Consider the following 18,524-nt stretch of genomic DNA (forward strand, 5'->3'; position numbering starts at 1 on the left):
CTGCTGCACAGCATAGGCTATAGAACTTTCCCCAAAATAATATCTAGACCAGATCTTGTAGGAAAAAAATATTGGATGTTTAGAAATTATTATGGCTGTTGGCAAACTGTTCCAAAGGTTAATTACTCTCACTGTTCAAATGTGTGCCTTATTTCCACTCTGAATTTGTCTAGCTTCAACTTCCTGACATGGGATCATGTTACACCTTTTTCTGCTAGATTGCAGAGCCCATTATTAAATAGTTGTTCCCTCTATAAGTACTATTAATCAGGTCACTCCATAATCTTCTCTTTGTTAAACTAAATACATTGAGCTCCTGGAGCTTATCACTAGAAGGCATTTTCTTAACCTTTAATCATTCTTGTGGCTTTTCTCTGAACCCTCTTAATTTATCAACAGCCTTCCTGAATTGTGGGCACCAGAACTAGACACTGTATTCCAGCAGTGGTCAGACCAGTGCCAATCCAGAGGTAAAATAACCTACTACTCAAGATTCCCATGTATGCATCCCTCGCTTTTTGGCCACGTCACACTGGGAGTTCATGTTTAGTGGATTATCTACCATGGCCTCCAAAACTTTTTCTGAATCACTAGTTCCAAGGTAGAGTCCCCCACTGTGTAAGTATGGCCTTCATTCTTCAATCCCAGTTCCATTTAGCTATATTAAAATACACCTCTACCTTGATACAACGCTGTCCTCGGGAGCCAAAAAAAGCTTACTGTGTTATAGGTGAAACTGCGTTATATCGAACTTGCTTTGATCCACTGGAGTACACAGTCCTGCCCTCCCGGAGCACTGCTTTCCCGTGTTATATCTGAATTAATGTTATATCGCGCCGTGTTACATCGGGATAGAGGTGTACATAGTTTGCTTGTGCCTAGTTTACCAAGAGCTCTAGATTGCTCTGAAGCAGTGACCTGTCCTCTTCAGTATTTACTGCTCCAATAATTATTTAGCTAACACAATCAACTTTCCTAGTATAAAGAAGCCTATGGTGTTTAAAATACAAGAAACTGGTCTACAATGGCATCTCAAATGTTTCTCCCTCTGTGAGAGCTGCCATTAGTGGTGGCAATAGGGGAAACGGAAAGAACACACAGACATTCAGGTGTCCGCCTAGCAAACAGCATCCAATGACAGTGCTATTCTACCACACACACATCTCATTAGGAGTTCAGTGCTCTAAAGGCTCTTTAATACACAACACATGCTAAAACATTAAGACTTGCTGGGTAACCCAGCATCTATTTTTCTAACATTAAACTTGGTCCTTGCAACTGGTAAATACTAAATGCAGCCAATTCATATGCTGTATTAAAAGAAAGAAAAAGGACTTCAATTATTTAATTTTATGTGGTTTTTTTTTTTTTTTAAAACCTGGAGGGCAGAGTATCCAAAACACTTTTTTCCATTTAATAAAATAGCCAAACAATGTAACTGAGGTAGTGCCTTATGGTTCTCTAGACTGAAAGAGTCATGCACCAGGACACTAAGTTTCAATCCAAAATTGAAGCCCAAAATATTGAGACAATCATAAATCCCCAAAAGGGGTTGCACTGGAAGCATTCATAAAAAGATCAATGTCCATTGGGACAACCATCACTTCTACATTAACTGTTCCCTAACGAAGGCGTGCAATTGTTTGTTCGTCTTTTTAAATTGTGAAGATGTTTTTACGAGGCTTAATCTTTACACCATGGTTTATAAACTCTCATTTCAAATCTATTCACAGCAGAGAAACATCCATAATATACAGCAATGTTGACACAACACTCTCCACAAATGTGAGCAAAAAAGGTAGTGACTGATACCGTTGAACTGTTTAAATTAAAAAAAATCAAGACTTCAACAGTGCCTAAATCTTTATTTTTCATAACCTACATATTTTTCAAATTAGACAGTTTTACATTTTCTGACACAAAAGGAAACTTAAATTACCAAGAGAGTTTACATGTAAGCTTGATTCCAGTCTTAATGGAAGAAGTAGAACAAAAACAAAAACCCTCAAAAAAGCTTCCATATTACACTTCTATGTCATGAATTGGCAGCTGTTAGCTCTCCTTGAAAGTCTTCGATTGTCTGCTGCTATTAGTGTAATAGGTTACAAAGCACATAAAAATCCCTAACCGTCGCTAGCTGAAGGAGATATAGAGATAGGTATGCACCATTACAGTCAGCTGTTGCTTGTGATACACTGCATCGCACCCCCGAACAAGGGCCTTTCCATATTAACTGCTGAATCTTCAGAAGATAATGCAGCAACATAGAAGTTTGCCGCTTTCCACTGATTTCTAAGTGGCAAATTATGTCATCATGGTGGGGACTGATCTGAAATGAAATTCACATTATGTCTCAAAAGCAACCTTTGTTTCAAATACAGATCCTGTGTTAACCTGTTTTATACTTCCAAATGAAAAGCATCACCACACAATCCTACAAGTTAAAATGCCAATTTTAATTACTTTATCTCTGAACTTGTAACTCAGATACTGCTTTCTGGGAGGATTTTTTCCTTTTCACTTTTTAAAAGCCACCTGTTAATAGCTATAGGAACCATAGCAACAGTCTGCATGCAACATCACAGCTTTCTACTCTGAAAGTTCATTTTGCCACTGAGTGGAAAAATCTCAAAGTAAATGCAGCAAAGATAAGTTTTTGTATATTATATACAGCTACTTGGCAGGTCACTTTTGCTTATTTTTAAAAAGCTATAAAACCACATCAGAGCAAGATTTAAACTCCTGTTGCAACAGACTGTTGCTGGGTAAGCAGTAATTACAGTGTATTGACCTAGTACAAATGGCAGCAGAATACATTTGAACAGCACAACACAATCCGCTGGTCTCAATATATTACCTTATGTCCCAGTTGGCTATTATGATTAGCTGTACACTGTTGCTGTAAGTGACTGTTTTGTATTGTTTGCAGCTGTTGAGGTTCATACTTTCAGCAGGCAACCAACAAATCACACAGCTGGCCTAAACCATATACAAGTCTAGCTGCCATTTTCACTGCCCACTGGGGAAAGGATAAGAATATTAAAATCCAATGACAGAACTAGTTTCTAAATTTTGGTGACGTTCACTGTTGTCAGAGTCTTAGCTCCTCCAACAGAATTCAAAAAGTGTGCTTTTTAACCAAGGAACAAGCATCCCATCTTGTCCATTTTAACCAACTCTGCAGTACAAGGCAGGCTGGATTTAAAAAGGTCAATTCATTGTCATCAGATATCTGCAGTATAAAAACTGCTAGGAAATTAACGTTTTTTTTTTTTTAAACTACACACAGCCATATTCAAGCTTATTATCCATCTAGGTAAGCAAGGATACTCTCGCTGGAAGAGGCGATCAAATAAGCTTCTTCCTGGCGATTTGAACTATTATCCCAATGAATTTGATTTTATTACTGGGATTTTTAAAATTTCAGTTCAACTGCTAGACTGCCAGAGTTTACTATTTACAGGATGTTACGGAACACCTGTTGGTTGAAATGCACACTTTGAGAGAGACTATTATGAAAACATTTGAGGGCTTTGAAATAAGACCATCTTTCCATTTCCCTTTTGCAGTGAAGAGGCAGAGTCAGTTCAGCACACCAGAATAAAATAAAAGAAACAAAAAACAACAAATTAAAGTAATATTCAAACCACAACATTTAGTTTATCTACATCCAGCTCAACAGCAACATTTATAATATATCAATAATTTTTATCAGTTTTTTTTCTTTAGGGTACCTTTTTATATGTTCTGATTATTTACAACTGTACAAGCAAAGCACACACTTCCAAGTGCACATATTTAATACAGTATTGACTATTTGCATTTACAGATTTTTCAACAATCTGAAAAAGATCAACTGTTTAAGATCTTTAAGGTATATTACAAAAACTGCTGCTAGTTCCTGTACTACAGTATGTTTACCCAGTAAGACCAGTGACAATTGATACATACTGTAACTGAGTAATTCTGTAATTAACTCATGCTAACCCTTAAGGGGGTCAGACTTCATTAACTCTAAGCTGTCTTATACAAAAGTTAAGGCAAAGTCATTTTCAAGTTTAAATAAAATTCAAGTCTTTAAATATTGGATGGAAATAATTCTTTAAAAAAATCAGTTGTTTAAACAAACATTTTTGTGGAATAAACTGTACTGTTATATTCAGCAGGAAAGAAGTTTATCTGACCTGCCTGCTATTTAAACACTTAAAGAAAATTTTTAGGCATTTTAAAACAAAAATAATTTATATTCAACTTTATCAGAAGCTTGCTAATTTAGTGCATCCTTGTCCTTCAGAAAGCGCATCACTTCTAAAGTAAATATAAGTGTGAGAAACCTCATCCCAGAGGTAAATAGCAGGGATCTCTTCCTCCACCACAAAAACCAAATACCATTATCTCAAGGTTTGAAAAAATTAAATCCACATGCCAATGCTTGTAGTTTCAGGAAGACGTCAACACTAGGCTGACTAAGATATGAACTCTTTCAAAGAGCACTTGGGGCCAAGTTAAAAAAAAAAGTCTACACTGAGCTCAGGGATGAACTAGAAAGTACAGTAATGACTAGTTAACTCCACCCTGGTGAGGGGGAAGTTTAGATCATCACAAGAACACTCCTGTGCTTTCTTGTGATAACAGCCATTAGCAGGCTTCCCCACTATATAAGCTCACAACCTCAATTTTTTTCTATTCACAATGTGCTTTGTATTTGGAAATTATAGTATTCATTTTATTCTGGAGTGAGAAGCTGGTTACTTGCTTGCAATACATCCAAACACAAATATTTTAGAAAAATCTCTACTGGTGCTCTCTGGAGGACTTACTTTTTTTGCAGAAGACATCAAAAAAGATTAGTTTTTAAAAAATGCTATAATTAACTATTAGTTTAACCTAAAAGTGCAAGTTTATTAACTGATACTTGGAACAGCAGCCCAATAAAAAAATCCTTAAGGTCATATTCATACTATTTTGTACGATACACTTTTTTTCATGCTGTACGCTAGCTGCCATTATCAGTCTTTTGGACATTTTAGAGATATAGTTACTTGCAGACCAGTTTATTAAAAAATTGCAGCAGCACAGTTCTGCTTAATAGTTCAGGAATACTCATTATATTGAGCTTGTATTCACATTGCCACAAGGAGGCTTGATAAAAAAATTGATTTTTTTAAGATAACACATTTTCTATCTTGAAAATAATCAGACTTAGCATCACCTCCAGTTAAGCACCAACCTAAACATAAGGTTTAGATCAATTAAATCCTGGAAAAATAGAATGTTTGCTCAAGAGGGTAAAAAAATTATTTCATAGAAGAAAAAGCTTGCAGGCATTCTATATGCCTAGCAGCACTGCAAGCTCCCTAACCAGCAACTCATTCTCTGTACTCCGAGTGGGAACATGGGTTTTAATTTGTGGGAAGTAGAACTCTTTTCAACCCCCTCCCAAGCATTAGTTTCACTGAGGAGACTTTGGGGGGGTGTTCTGTTCTTTATTTAAACGTTTCCCAATGGCTGGAGGGGGCGATCTGCGCCCTGACTGTCTCCTCTGGTCTTTGGGCTGTCCTGGATTTGACTTTGTGGGAGGAGGTTCTCTGTTTTTCTCTATTGTTTCTGTGGGTTTTCTTTCATCTTTCCCACAAGCTACAGTGTTTGGCTTCTGTTCTTTCTGGGGCTGCAACGTAGGTGGATCCTTAGTTCTCTGGCAAATCTCTGCATAACTAGGTTTTCGTAGTTCCTGTGAAATGGAAGGTAAATACAGACACTGAAGTTAAAACAGTATTAGTCTTCATTGTGACTATGTAATATATGCAACTACAGGGAAGATTTGGCACAATCTAGCATGTGAAGTTCATGCAAGTAGCATTACAGCCAAGGCTGGCTGTAAGCAAGAGAAATCTCTGAGTAACAGGTTTCATCTCTGAATAGCAGAGTATGACCTCCCATCTGAACCTGAACAAGACGGTGGGAACAAGGGTAAAGAATTATCTCCTTTTAAAGTTTAAAAGATCTTATTTGCTACTACTAAGACTGCCTACTCTGGAAAAAGGGTTACCTACCTTTCATAACTGTTATTCTTTGAGATGTGTTGCTCATGTCCACTCTATGTTAGGTGTGTGCGCACCCACATGCGCAGTCAGAAATTTCCCCCTTAGTAGTATCCACAGGGCGGCTCTGGCGCCCCCTCTAGTCCCATGCTCACGTGCCAGTATAATGGGTGCCACCAGCCCTGCACCCTCTCAGTTCCTTCTTGCTGTCAACTCAGACAACGGGGAAGGAGGACAGATCATGGAATGGACATGAACGACATCTCAAAGAACAGTTACAAAAGGAAGATAATCGTTTTTTCTTCAAGTGCTTGCTCACGTCGATTCCATGTTAGATGACTCACAAGCAGTAGCCACGGAAGTGGGCTCGAAGTTTATGGTTGTGCAGTTTGCAACACTGTTTTGCCAAAGCTGGTGTCATTCCAGGCCTGCTGGGTGATGGTGTAGTTGGACATGAAGGTATGGACCTAAGACCAGGTAGCGGATCTACAGATATCTTGAATTGGTACCTGCATGAAGAAAGCTGCTGAAGAAACTTGTGCTCTAATGGAATGGGCAGTCACGACAGCCAGTGGTGACACCCCGGCTTGTTCATAGCAGAACCTGATGCAGGCGATTACCCACAAGGAGATCCTCTGACAGGAAACAGGCAGGCCCTTCATTCTGTCCACCTCTGATGAAAAGCTGTGTCAACTTATGGAAGGGTTTAGTTCTCTTGACGTAGAAGGCTAAAGCCCAACCAACATCCAAAGAGTGTAACTGTTAGACTGGTGAGGCTTCAGGAGGATGACTAGTAGGTAGATGTCCTGATTATAGGACACTGAACGCTGGATAGGGGTGTAGCTGGACTTCATCCTCATAAAAAAACATGAAGGGGTGTTCTGACATGAAAGCTCTGATCTTGGAGAACTGTTGGTCCAAAGCGATTGCTACCAGGAAGGCCACCTTCCACAAGAGAAGCAGCAGAGAGCAGGATGCCAATGGCTGAAAAGGAGGACCTGTGAGCCGAGAGAGAACCAGATTCAAGTCCCACAGAAGGATTGGATCACAGATCTGAGGGCAGAGCCTCTCCAAGTCTTTCAAGAACTTGAGCATAATTTTGTGAGAGAAGACTGATCTGCCCTGGATCAGAGGATGAAAAGCTGAGATAGCTGCCAAATGCACCCTGACTGATGAAAGGGCCAGGCCTTGGAGTTTGAGGTGATGCAGGTAGTCCAGGATGGACTGAAGTGTGGACTGGGAGGGGGAAGACCCAACTGGTAAAGCGTTTCCACTTGGCCAGGTAGATCGCCCTGCTGGAGGGCTTCCTGCTATCCAGCAGGATGTGCTGCATATGAGTCGAGCAGGCCCATTCCTCAGCATACAGCCACGCAGAAGTCACACTGTCAGACAAAGGGACACTGGGTTTGGGTGGAGCAGATGGCTCTGGTTCCATGAAAGTAGGTCCGTTCAGGAGTTCAAGCAGGGTTCAAGCTATGGCAAGATCCACACGCGTGCCGAACCAATGCTGTCAAGGCCATGCTGGAGCCATCATGATTTTTGCCTTGCCTCTCGATCTTCAAGAGGATCTCGTGCAGCACGGGTATTGGTGGGAAAGTGTACAGAAATGCCTGTCCACAGGAACAGAAAAGGTGTCTGACAGGGAACCTCTGCTGAGCCTGTCAATTTAACAAAACTCCTGATATTTCCTGTTCAGTCTGGACGCAAACAGATCCACCTGGGGAGTCCCCTGTGGATGGAATGACCACTGGAGGCAAGACCAGAAGGACCTGCTGAGGAGATCTGCCACTGAATTCCTGGCCCCCGGGAGGTGCAAAACCACAAGATGAATGGTGTGCTGCACAAAGAAGTCTCCTAACTGGAGAGCATCTTGGCACAGGGCTGATAAGCAAGCTCCACCTTGTTTGTTGATGTACAACATCGTGGCAGTATTGTCAGGATTTGAAAAATTCTGCCCATCAGGTAGAGAAGAAATGCCTGGCAGGCCAGGCATATCACCCTGAGTTCCCTGACATTTATATGGAGGAAAATCTGTGGAAGTAGAGAAAGAACTGACAGGGATTTGTAGGAGATCTTAATGCAAGACCATCTCTGTTAGCAAGAGTTAGGCTAGCTGTAACCCTAACATCGCGAGATTTGTAGAAGCGAGGATTGTGTGAAGTGAGTGGGAAAGAAGTGTGGGAGAAGTTGTTGCAACCTTGTGTCAATAATGAGGAATGTAAATTGGCATCTAAATAGAAGTGAGAAAAATAAGATAACAGGATGACCTATGTATAAACAAAATGCAGCTGTTGCTTATTGTTGTATGTAACAAAAGGTGTAAATGCTTGCTGTAATTGTTTATCTTTTGAGAGACCTGCCTGTGTCCTAGCACACTCTCTTCCTCTTTGCAATTGCTTGAGAATAAAGTATCTGACTATGCTGCACCCAACCAAAAAGTGACAACTGAGTTTTTCCTCCGACAAATCCTATTACCAGAGACCTTGTGTGCGGAGGACATCGAAGTGGGCTCCCCACTCCAGATTCGACTCAGAAACCAACATCACTGATAGAGATGGGGCTGTGAAGGGAATCTCTTCCAACATCAATCAAGGGTCTGTCCATCAAGCCAGGGATGACAGGATGTGTGACAGGACTGTGACCAGTAGGTCCAAATCATGTCTGCTGGGAGCGTACACTGATGCCAGTCATATCTGCAGGGGTCTAAGGCATAGACGTGCATGTTGGATCAAGTACATGCTACCATGGGGCCCAGCAGCTTGAGGCATACCCAGGCACTTGGGAGTGGGTGTGGCTCTTAAAAGCATGATGAGGTCTGACATGGCTCGAAATTGGGACTCCAGCAGAAAGGCCCTGGCCTGAATCAAGTACTGCTCCTATAAACTATTTGCTGAACTGGGGCCAGAGTTGATTTCTGCTCGTTCATAAGCAGACCTAGTTCCTGACAGGTGGCCCACAACAGATCAAGGCTGTGCTGAACCTGGGCTCATGACCTGCCTCTGACAAGCCAGTTGTCTAGGTTTTGGTAGATCTGCACCCCTCAATGCCCCAGGTAAGCAGCCACTACTGCCATACACTTTGTGAAGACCCTCAGAGCAGACGAAAGGCCGAAGGGCAGTGCCTTGAATTGGCCCACTACGAAATGGAGGAATCTTGTGCGACCATGGAAAATAAAAATATGGAAATAGGTGTCCTTTAAATCTAGAGATACCAGTCTCCTGGATCCAGAGAGGAGATGATGAAGGCCAGGGAGACCATGTGGAACTTCAACTTCTTGAGGTGACGCAGGTCTAGGATGGGTCTGAGGCCCCCCTTGGCCTTTGGGATTAGAAACTAGCAGGAATAAAATCCCTTTACCCTCAAATCTTGAGGAATTTCCTCTACAGCCCCTACCCACCTCCTGGATGAAAAGTTTTTTGTGAGAAGGGTCCCTGAAGAAGGATGGGAGGGGAGGGAGAGGTGGAGGAGAACTTCAGGGTGTAGCCAGATGTTATGGTGTTGAGCACCCAAAGGTCTGAGATAATTCAGGCTCATGCAGAAAGGAATGGGGACAATCACTGCAAAAAAAAAAAAAAAAAAGGGGGGGGGTCTGGATCCTGGAGTTAGTCTGGTGTGTTGCCCCTGGGCACACCCTCAAAATGTTTGCCATGGGCCACCCAAGCAGTGAGTGGCGCCTGACTGTGGGGTCAAGAAGAATGGGGAAGATTGGTGGCATTAAAAAAGTCTTTCATTATATAGGAGCTTTGTTGAGGTGGACCCGAGTATCTGGGCAGCGGCAGCCAGAAGTGCCTCCTTGAGGTCGGAGATGCTTAGAGCACAAAGGAGCACAGGGTGGCCCTTGAGTCCTTCAGCCTATGCACCCTGGTGTCCATCTGCTGCAAAAACAGGGCCTTACTCTCGAATGGCAGGTCCTGGATGACAGTTGGATGTTGCTCAAGAGCTCTGAGGACTGCAGCCATGAACTGCGTCACATGGACACAGCAGATGCAATCAATAGCATTGCCGAATCGGCTGCATCTAAAGCTGCTTAAAGAGAGACTGTGGCCACTGCTTTGCCCTCTTCAAAAAGGCCAAGAACTCTTGTCTTGACTCCTGGGCAAAGTCCCTGACCTTGGCCATTGAATGCCAAGTGTTGTAATCATACCGCTCCAGCAATGCTTGCTGATTGCTGATACGTAGTTGCAGACTGGCAGTAGAATACCAAAAATGTCAAGTTTCTTAGGGTCTTTATTTTTAGGGGTTGCGCAAGATTGCCCATCTGTCCTGTTCGTTGGCAGGTGAGACCACCAGTGACCATGGGGGTGTATGGGTGGGAGTACATGTATTCAAAGCCTTGGGCAGGGACATACTTTCTTCTCTGCCCTTTTAGATGTTGGGGGCAAAGAGGATGGCATTTGCCATAGTACTTTGAGTTTTAAACTATATAGAAGGAAAAAACTTGACAATCTAAGAACAAACAACACTAGGGAACTTGTGAAAGCTAGGAGCATTCCAATTGTCACAAGCGGTAAATAGAAACTGAGAGTGTGTGGGGCTGGCGGCATCCAATATACTGGTGCATGAGCAGGACACTCCAGGAAGTTCCAAAACCGTTCCTTTGCATACTGCTAAGGGAAAAATTTCCAAGCATCATGCACTTAACATGGAATGGACACGGGCAAGCACTTTAAGAAAAATTTTCCATTTAACCAGTTCTCTTCCCTCTTCTCAGATGACAGAAAAGGGCAGCAGTACCAAGAAAGAAGGGAGTTCGAAAAAAAATGTTATTCATTAAAAAAAAAAAAGGGGGGGAAATTTTTTTTGTCAAATCAAATATCTAAATATGGAGGAGGTGGTCATCACACCAGGGAGGTCAAATTAGCATATTGCCCAAAGCAGAAAGGACAAATTGATGAATCAAAAGAAAACATGGATACTTGCATACAGCACCAGAGACAGGCAAAAAAAGCAGTGAAATATTTGAAGCTAACCCTACTGTCTGAGTCATTGACATGCCATCCAATTGTTGACAAGGCTCAAAAGTCATCAGATGATATTTGGAGTTCTGGATAAAATAAGTGCCTCAAGCAATGTTGCTTTTAAGGGTATGTCCACATGGCAATGCAAGTCCAGGGTTTAAACTCAGGCTCAAATCTAACCCCTTCACACATAAATCCTGTTGATCCAGCGCTTGGACCCCAGTTTCCAGGACCCCTGGGGACAGAGGGTTCCAACCTGAGTCAAGCCAGCACCCAGCGTTCAAGCACTACTGTTTTGCAATGTAGATGCAGCCCCACCAGATTTATGCTCTGGGAGACTACCAAAAGTATCCCACAATCCCACAGACTAACTTTTTGTCCTCTGGACTGTCAAGTTTGGTGGACAGTCAAGTTTACACACACACTGCACCATGAACAAAGGACCAGAGTGGCCACATTTTGGGAAGGTGCTAGGAAGTCTGAGATATGGGTTGTTGGACTCAGGTCCACATAATGCAATATAGATGGCAGAGCCCCAGATTGGGATCCGGTTTCAATTAGTAACCCAAGGTTACAAATGAGTGGAGATGCTCTAGCTCTAGGTTAACAAACCCAGGGTCTGCTAACTTCAGTTCTAACCCAACCCTGGGCTTTCATTGCAATGAAGACATTATTTACACATGTGCTTAAGGGTTTTAGTACACAGGCTCTACCAACACCTACAAACATCCCCTTTTGGGATCAGTCAAGTTCACCATTACACACCTTGCTGTACCTGGTGTACACAGGCAGTGCAGGTTTCAGTCTTCCTGATAAACATGTTAGGTTTGAGTGACCTCCAAAAACTCCACAAAGGTTTGGTGGGATAATGGATAGAGGTAGTGTTGGGAGATCTGGGGAAGTAACAGAGGAAGGAGAGGCAGCAGGGAGGGGATGGAGTGAAACCAAACTAGGGGGAAGTGGGTTAGCAAATCATGAGAAGAGGAAATGTGTTAGTTAAATGGTGCTCCTATATCAAAACACTCTACTATCAACATAAAAAGATGACAATTGCCTAAATCGATGTTTTCTCTCCTTCCCAACTCCAAAATTGCACTTATTGGGGCTCAGGAAATAAAAAAAGCCACTCCACCTATGACTAACTGTTCCTTCTAATTCTTCAGTGAGCTGAATTTTAATCATGGAAATGCAAAAATACTCTTGCCATTTTCCTGCAAGATGTTATACAGCTCTATTATTGCAAGTCATCAGAAGAGACCTGAGGCAAGGGTAAAGATGCTGTAGGTACCAATAGACAAAATGGAAATGCTGTACTGTTAATATAATACATCAAGCGATAACACTTACAAAAGACAGCTAGTAATATCACTTACTATGGCAGCCCCATTGACTTGTACTGATTTACATGCAGTACTGAGCGTGGAAGAAAGTCTTTCCATACTTTGTGTCTCTCTCTGCTGCTTATCGACAACCTTGGAGTCACTGCAAGCACATATCAGAAAGTGAATCTCATGAAAAGCTATCTTCATGTTTGGAGCTTGAAAAGTCAACATGTGCGCAGATTACGCATCTAAGAGTACTTTTAAATCAGACTGATTTGGACTGCAAGAAAGTTATAGCTATCTGTGAACTGACAACTATAACAGCCTTTTAAAAGTTAATTCGCTATACATTTAAAAAAGCATATTACAGTTTAATACACAACTTAAAATAAGGAACATGCTACAAATTCTAATTAAGTTTGTATTTGTTTGAAAATGGAGATAGACCAGGACATCAAAGCTCACATTTTATCTTGCTATAATCCTAACGTCTGATTCTGAAGTCTCCAGTAAAACAGGTTGTGACACACAGTACTTGGAAACAATTCTTTCATTGTATGCACAAAGTGATATTTAATATTGCTTTGGGAGTTAGTCTATGCACTCCTTGTTCTATAAGTGTGTGTATGTCTACAATGTTATGTACACCCAGGGTTAGAACTCAGACTCAATCTTACTCCCTTTCTGTCTACACACATATTGCACTAACGTAGGCTCAGACCCAGGGTCCGAGAACCCCATGGGAGTGGAAGTTCAAGTCTGAGTCAAACCAGGACACATGGTTCAAACCCTATTGCTTTGCAGGGTAGGCCCCACTAGACTCCTGCTCTGGGAGTCTGGCAAAAGCAACCCACAATCGCATGGGCCGACTTTCTTTGTCCTCTGGACAGTCAATCTTGATGAAAAATGGTTACCTACCTTCTGTAACTTGTTCTTCGAGATATGTTGCTCATGTCCATTCCATTTTAGGTGTGCATGTGCCCATGTGCACAGTTGGAGATTTCTTCCTTAGTGGTATCAGTAGGGCCAGCTGTGGCGCTCCCTGGAGTGGTGCTCCCATGCAGAGGTATATCAGGTGCCAACAGCCCTGCACCCTCTCAGTTCCTTCGTGCTGGCAACTCTGACAGAAGGGTAGGAGAGCAAGTAATGGAATGGACATGAGCAACATCTTGAAGAACAGTTACTAAAAAGGTAGGTAACCATTTTTTCTTCGAGAGAGCTTACTCATGGCGATTCCATGTTAGATGACTCACAAGCAGTATCCACGGAGATGGGCTTGGAGTTCACATTTTAACGGCTTGCAGTACTGCCCTACCGAAGCCAGCATCGTCCCAGGCCTGCTGGGTAAGAGCATAGTGGGATGTAAGTGTGGATAGACGACCAGGTGGCTGCCCTACAGATGTCCTGGATAGGCACACAGGCCAGAAATGCCGCCCAAGAGGCTTGCACCCTGGTAGAGTCGGTGGTGACGATCACCAGGTGCGGCACCTTTGCTTGGCTGTAGCGGAAGCAAATGCAGGCAGTGATCCAAAAAGAAATTATTTGAGTGGATACTGGGTGACCTTTCATCCTGTTGGCCACAGCGATGAACAATTGCATCGACTTATGGAATGACTTGGTCCTATCCACACAGAAGGCCAGAGCTTTCCTGATGTCCAGGGTGGGTAGCCTGCACTCCTCTTCTGACTTACGCGGCTTTGGAAAGAAGACCGGTAAGTAAATGTCCTGGCTCAAATGAAACTGAGCAACTATTTTAGGAAGAAAAGCCATGTGTGGCCTTAGCTTGACCTTGTCCTTGTAGAAGATGTGTACGGCAGCTTCGAGGTGAGCACCTGAATCTTGGATACCGGGTGGACACTGCAACCAGGAACATGACCTTCCAAGAGAGGAAGAGACCCCAGGAAGCCAGGGGCTCAAAGGGAGGACCCGTGAGCTGACACAGCACCAGATTCAAGTACCATGGAGGGACAGGGTCTCTGACTTGCAGGCAGAGGCCACTCCAGGCCCTTAAGGAATTTGGCTGTGGTATCCTGAGCAAAAAAAACAGACCTACCCTAAAATGGCAGGTGAAAGGCTGAGATGGCCGCTAGATCAGTGGCTCATTTTTTTTCCCACTGGCAACCCCTTTCACACAAGTCTCTGAGTGAGACCCCCCTCCCTTATAAATTAAAAACACTTTTTTATATATTTAACACTATTATAAATGCTGGAGGCAAAGCAGAGTTTGGGGTGGAAGCTGACAGCTCGCAACCCCCCATATAAAAACCTCGTGACCTCCTGAGGGGTCCCAACCCCCAGTTCGAGAACCTCTGCACTAGACAGACCTTGATCAATGAGAGGGACAAACACTGGAGCCTGAGATGCAGGAGGTAGTCCAGAATAAACTGCAGCAAAGCCCACTTGGGACAAATATCTTTGTCCACAATCTGACCGGTGAACAGTCTCTACTTGGCCAGGTAGGTTGCTCTGGTGGAGGGCTTCTTGCTTCCCAACAGAACGCGCTGATCCTCTGCCGAGCACTGCTGTTCCTGTGTATTTAACAATGCAGCTGCCAAGCCATCAGTTATATTGCTGTCAGGTTGGGGTGCAGAAGACTGCCATGGTTCTGGGACAACAGGTCCGATCTGAGCAGTAGCTGGAATGGGGTTACCACCAAGAGGTCCAGCAAGAAGCTGAATTAGTGTTGGCGTGGCCACGCTGACGCTATGAGGATGATCCTTGCCCTGTCCTGTTTGATCTTCATGGAGGACCCTAGGCAGCAATGGTACCGGAGGGAAGGCGTACATCAGATCCTCCGACCATGGGAGCAGAAAGGCAGCAGACAGGGCTCCTCCTCCAATCGAGCAGAAGACTTGGCACTTCCTGTTCACATCCAAGCAGAATAAGTCCACCCGGGGAGTTCCCCACCAGCGGGAGATGGAGCTGGCCATCTCCAGATGAAGGGACACTAGTGGCAAGATGAGAATATCCTGCTGAGATGATCTGCCAACATGTTCTTGGACCCTGGAAAATGAGTGGCTACAAGATGGACATGGTACTGTAGACAGATGGCTTCCTGGCAAAGGGTCGATGACCTGGTTCTGCCCATCCTGTTGATTGATATGAAGGAAACAATTGCGACCAATGACTTTGGAGGTTGAGATGGCCGAAGCGGATTCCCCAACCCAGGTCTGAGGCATCCAAGACAAGGGTCACCAATGAAGACGGGGCTGTGAAGGAAACACCTTCCAACAGTGACAATGGATCCTGCTACCAGATGAAGGATGCCAATACGCTGTCCAGAATCCTGATCACCTGGTCCCTGCTGTGTTGGTTAGGGACATAGACCGATGCCAGCCACGCCTGTAGAGATCTGAGGTGGAGTCATGCATGCTAGACCATACAAGTACATGCTGCCATGTGGGCGGTAGTGAGTAGGTGGGCTCACAGGCCCGCAATGAGGTCCACTATGGCCTGGAATTAAGACCTGGGGAGGAAGGCCATGGCCTGAGTGGAGTCGAAGACCACTCCGATGAACTCTACGCATTGTACCAGGGTTAAGATTGATTTTTTTCTCGTTTATCATCAACCCCAGGTGTCGACACGTGGAACAGACCAGGCTAAAATGCCTCTGCACCTGATCCACATACTGACCCTTTATCAACCAGTCATCGAGTTACATGTATATTTGGACTCCCCAACATCACAGGTAAGCAGCCACTGGCACTACACATTTTGTGAATGCCCTCAGGGCCGACGAAAGACTAAAGGGCATCGCTGTAAACTGAAATGGTGCCATCCCAACATGAAGTGGAGGAAGCGCCATTGCCCTGGGAAGATTGAAATATGGAAGTATGAGTCCTTTAAATCGAGGGTGGCAAACCAGGGACAGGATTATGGAGGCCAGGGAGACCATGCAAAACTTCAACTTCTGGAGTAACTTGTTGAGGTGATGCAGGTCTAAGGAAGGGTCTGAGGCCCCCCTTTGCCTTTGGAATTAGGAAGCAGCGGGAGTAGAATCTTCTGCCTTTATGTTTTGAAGAACCTTTTCCACTGCCCCCAGGTGCAGTAGGTTTTTGACCTCCTGAATGAGGAGTTGCTCATGAGAAGGGTCCCTAAAGAGGGATGAAGAAGGGGGTAGGAGGGGTGGTCGGCTGTCAACTGCGAGGTGTAGCCCGAAGAAACCGTTTCTAGCACCCAGCAGCCCAAGGTGACATGGGATCTGGCCGACCAGAAAGGGCAAAGGCGGTTGAGGAAAGGGAGGGTTGGATCCAGTACATTGGCTGGGGCACTGTCCTCGAGCACACCCTCAAAATGACTGCTTCTGGCCCTCCTGACTTCTGGGAGAGTCAGGCTGGGCAGGAAGAAGATGGCTAGCATCTCTTAAGCCCTGTGTCCTTGTCCTTTCTTCTGTAGGAGCCAGACCTGGGAGCCCTCCAGGACCTAGACTGTGGTGGAGGAGGCAGTGGCGGGTGGAACAGCTTTGTGGACTGCTGAGGGGTGTGCAAACCCAGGGATTGGAGGGTGACTCAGGAGTCCTTGAGACCATGGAGCCTAGAGTCAGCTAAGAAAAGTGCCCTGAATCCCCATGTATTGTGGTCTGCATCTCCTGGAATAGCCCAGAAGCCTGCAACCAGGAGCTATGTTGTATGGCCACCGCCGCCACCATGGCAGCCGAGTCCATCACGTTCCAGGCTATCTGGAGGACTCCATGGGCCACCATCGTGCCTTCGCTCACCAGTGCGGCAAACTCTTGGGCACCATCCTGTGGGAGGGCGTCCGTGAACTTACTGAGGATTCCACAGGTTAAAATTATAAAGTCCCAGCAGAGCCTGGAGGTCAGAGACCCTAAACCAGTGGCCTCTGTACTCTGGTGCCAAGGGAGCCCTCTCTGGCAAAGAAGGGGGTGACACCAACCCTCAGGCCACTCAACTGTCAGTTGTCCGTGGACCCTTCCACAGCAGCAGTCCCCTAGTCAACTTTAAGGAGCACCAGGCCTTTCTTAAACAGGCTGCAGAGAATCTGGGCTTGCAAATTGAAGAGGTCGCTGAAGAGGCAGACCACCTCTTCAATGTCATCTCAGCCACTATACTGTCAAAAATTGTATTGCCCATCCACCCAGGGGTGATCAAAATAGCCACACTTGTGTGGCAAAACATCCTCATCTATTCTGCCAACATCCAACACAGTGGAAAGGAAATATGTCCCTGCAAAGGGCTTAGAGTATCTGTATACTTATCCCCCCTCCACAGCAAATGAAAGCGACAGACAAGGGCCACCCCAGCGGAACGGCCAAAACTAAGGAGGCCAAGAGATTCAACTTATTCGAGAGAAAAGTTTTTTCGACGTCCAGCTTACAGTTTAGGGCAGCGGTGGGCAACCTGCGGCCCATGAGACAGTTTGTTTACATTGACCATCTGCAGGCAGGGCTGCCTGCAGCTCCCAGTGGCCCATGCTCCGATTGTGGAACCAGCGGCACTTTGGCTGGCTTGTGTGATGCAATCAGGGACGGTTGGGAGTACTGGACCAGCATCACTGGCACCTCTCATGGATTCCAGTACTGCCATGCGGGGGGAGGATGGGGGGGATGGACCACGGCCCCTTCTGCGTCAGCACTGCAGCTGGTGCCCCCTCAGTCTCCCATGTGGGAGAGGAATTGCCCCATCTTGGGGCTAAAGTCGCAGTCCGATCCTGACCACTGCCCCTCCAGAGACCATGATGGGGCCGTCGAGGCCAGAGTCTGCTTACTGACCCCGGTAGGTTAATGATGGGGAGTAATGCCACCTGCTGGAGGAGCAGTACTGGGGCAAGTGAAGTTACAAATAATTTTGATGCTGAAGTCCTAGGTTAACAAAGCCAGGGTGTGCTAACTCAAGTTCTACTAAAATAGGGCATACATTTCAGGGTAAACATTCCCTGCAAGATAGTTTAAAGTAGGGGTGGGGCTGAAATAAAATAATCAGTTGTGGGCCACACAGCCATGCAGAGGGATGCGTGCGCAGGCTCACGGCTTCCCCTAGGCCAGGGATGAGCAAACTTTTTGGCCTGAGGGCCACATCTGGGTGGGGAAATTGCATGCAGGGCCATGAATGTAGGGCTGGGGCAGGAGGTTGGGGTGTGGGAGGGGGCTTAGGGCAAGGGGTTGGGGTGCAGGAGGGATGCAGCAGGGATTCAGGGTGCCACAGGGGATTCGGGGGGGTTCGAGGTGCAGGAGGGGTTCAGGG

General features: G+C 44.9%; 1 protein-coding gene across 2 annotated transcripts in view; it reads right to left on the reverse strand.

Annotated features, from left to right (window-relative positions):
* Window positions 1–1,845: 1,845 nt before the first annotated feature.
* Window positions 1,846–18,524, reverse strand: part of LARP4B (La ribonucleoprotein 4B) — a 104,356-nt gene continuing 87,677 nt past the window's right edge. For both annotated transcript variants that reach the window (XM_050942244.1, XM_050942243.1), the window contains 2 exons: window positions 12,373–12,481; window positions 1,846–5,731 (listed from right to left, as the gene is read on the reverse strand). In XM_050942244.1, the coding sequence (XP_050798201.1) occupies window positions 5,453–5,731; window positions 12,373–12,481 (388 nt within the window). In that variant the 3' untranslated portion in view covers window positions 1,846–5,452. The remainder of the gene's footprint in view (window positions 5,732–12,372; window positions 12,482–18,524) is intronic.

The sequence above is a fragment of the Gopherus flavomarginatus genome, chromosome 2 (genome assembly GCF_025201925.1).
Source record: "Gopherus flavomarginatus isolate rGopFla2 chromosome 2, rGopFla2.mat.asm, whole genome shotgun sequence".
NCBI lineage: Eukaryota > Metazoa > Chordata > Testudines > Testudinidae > Gopherus > Gopherus flavomarginatus.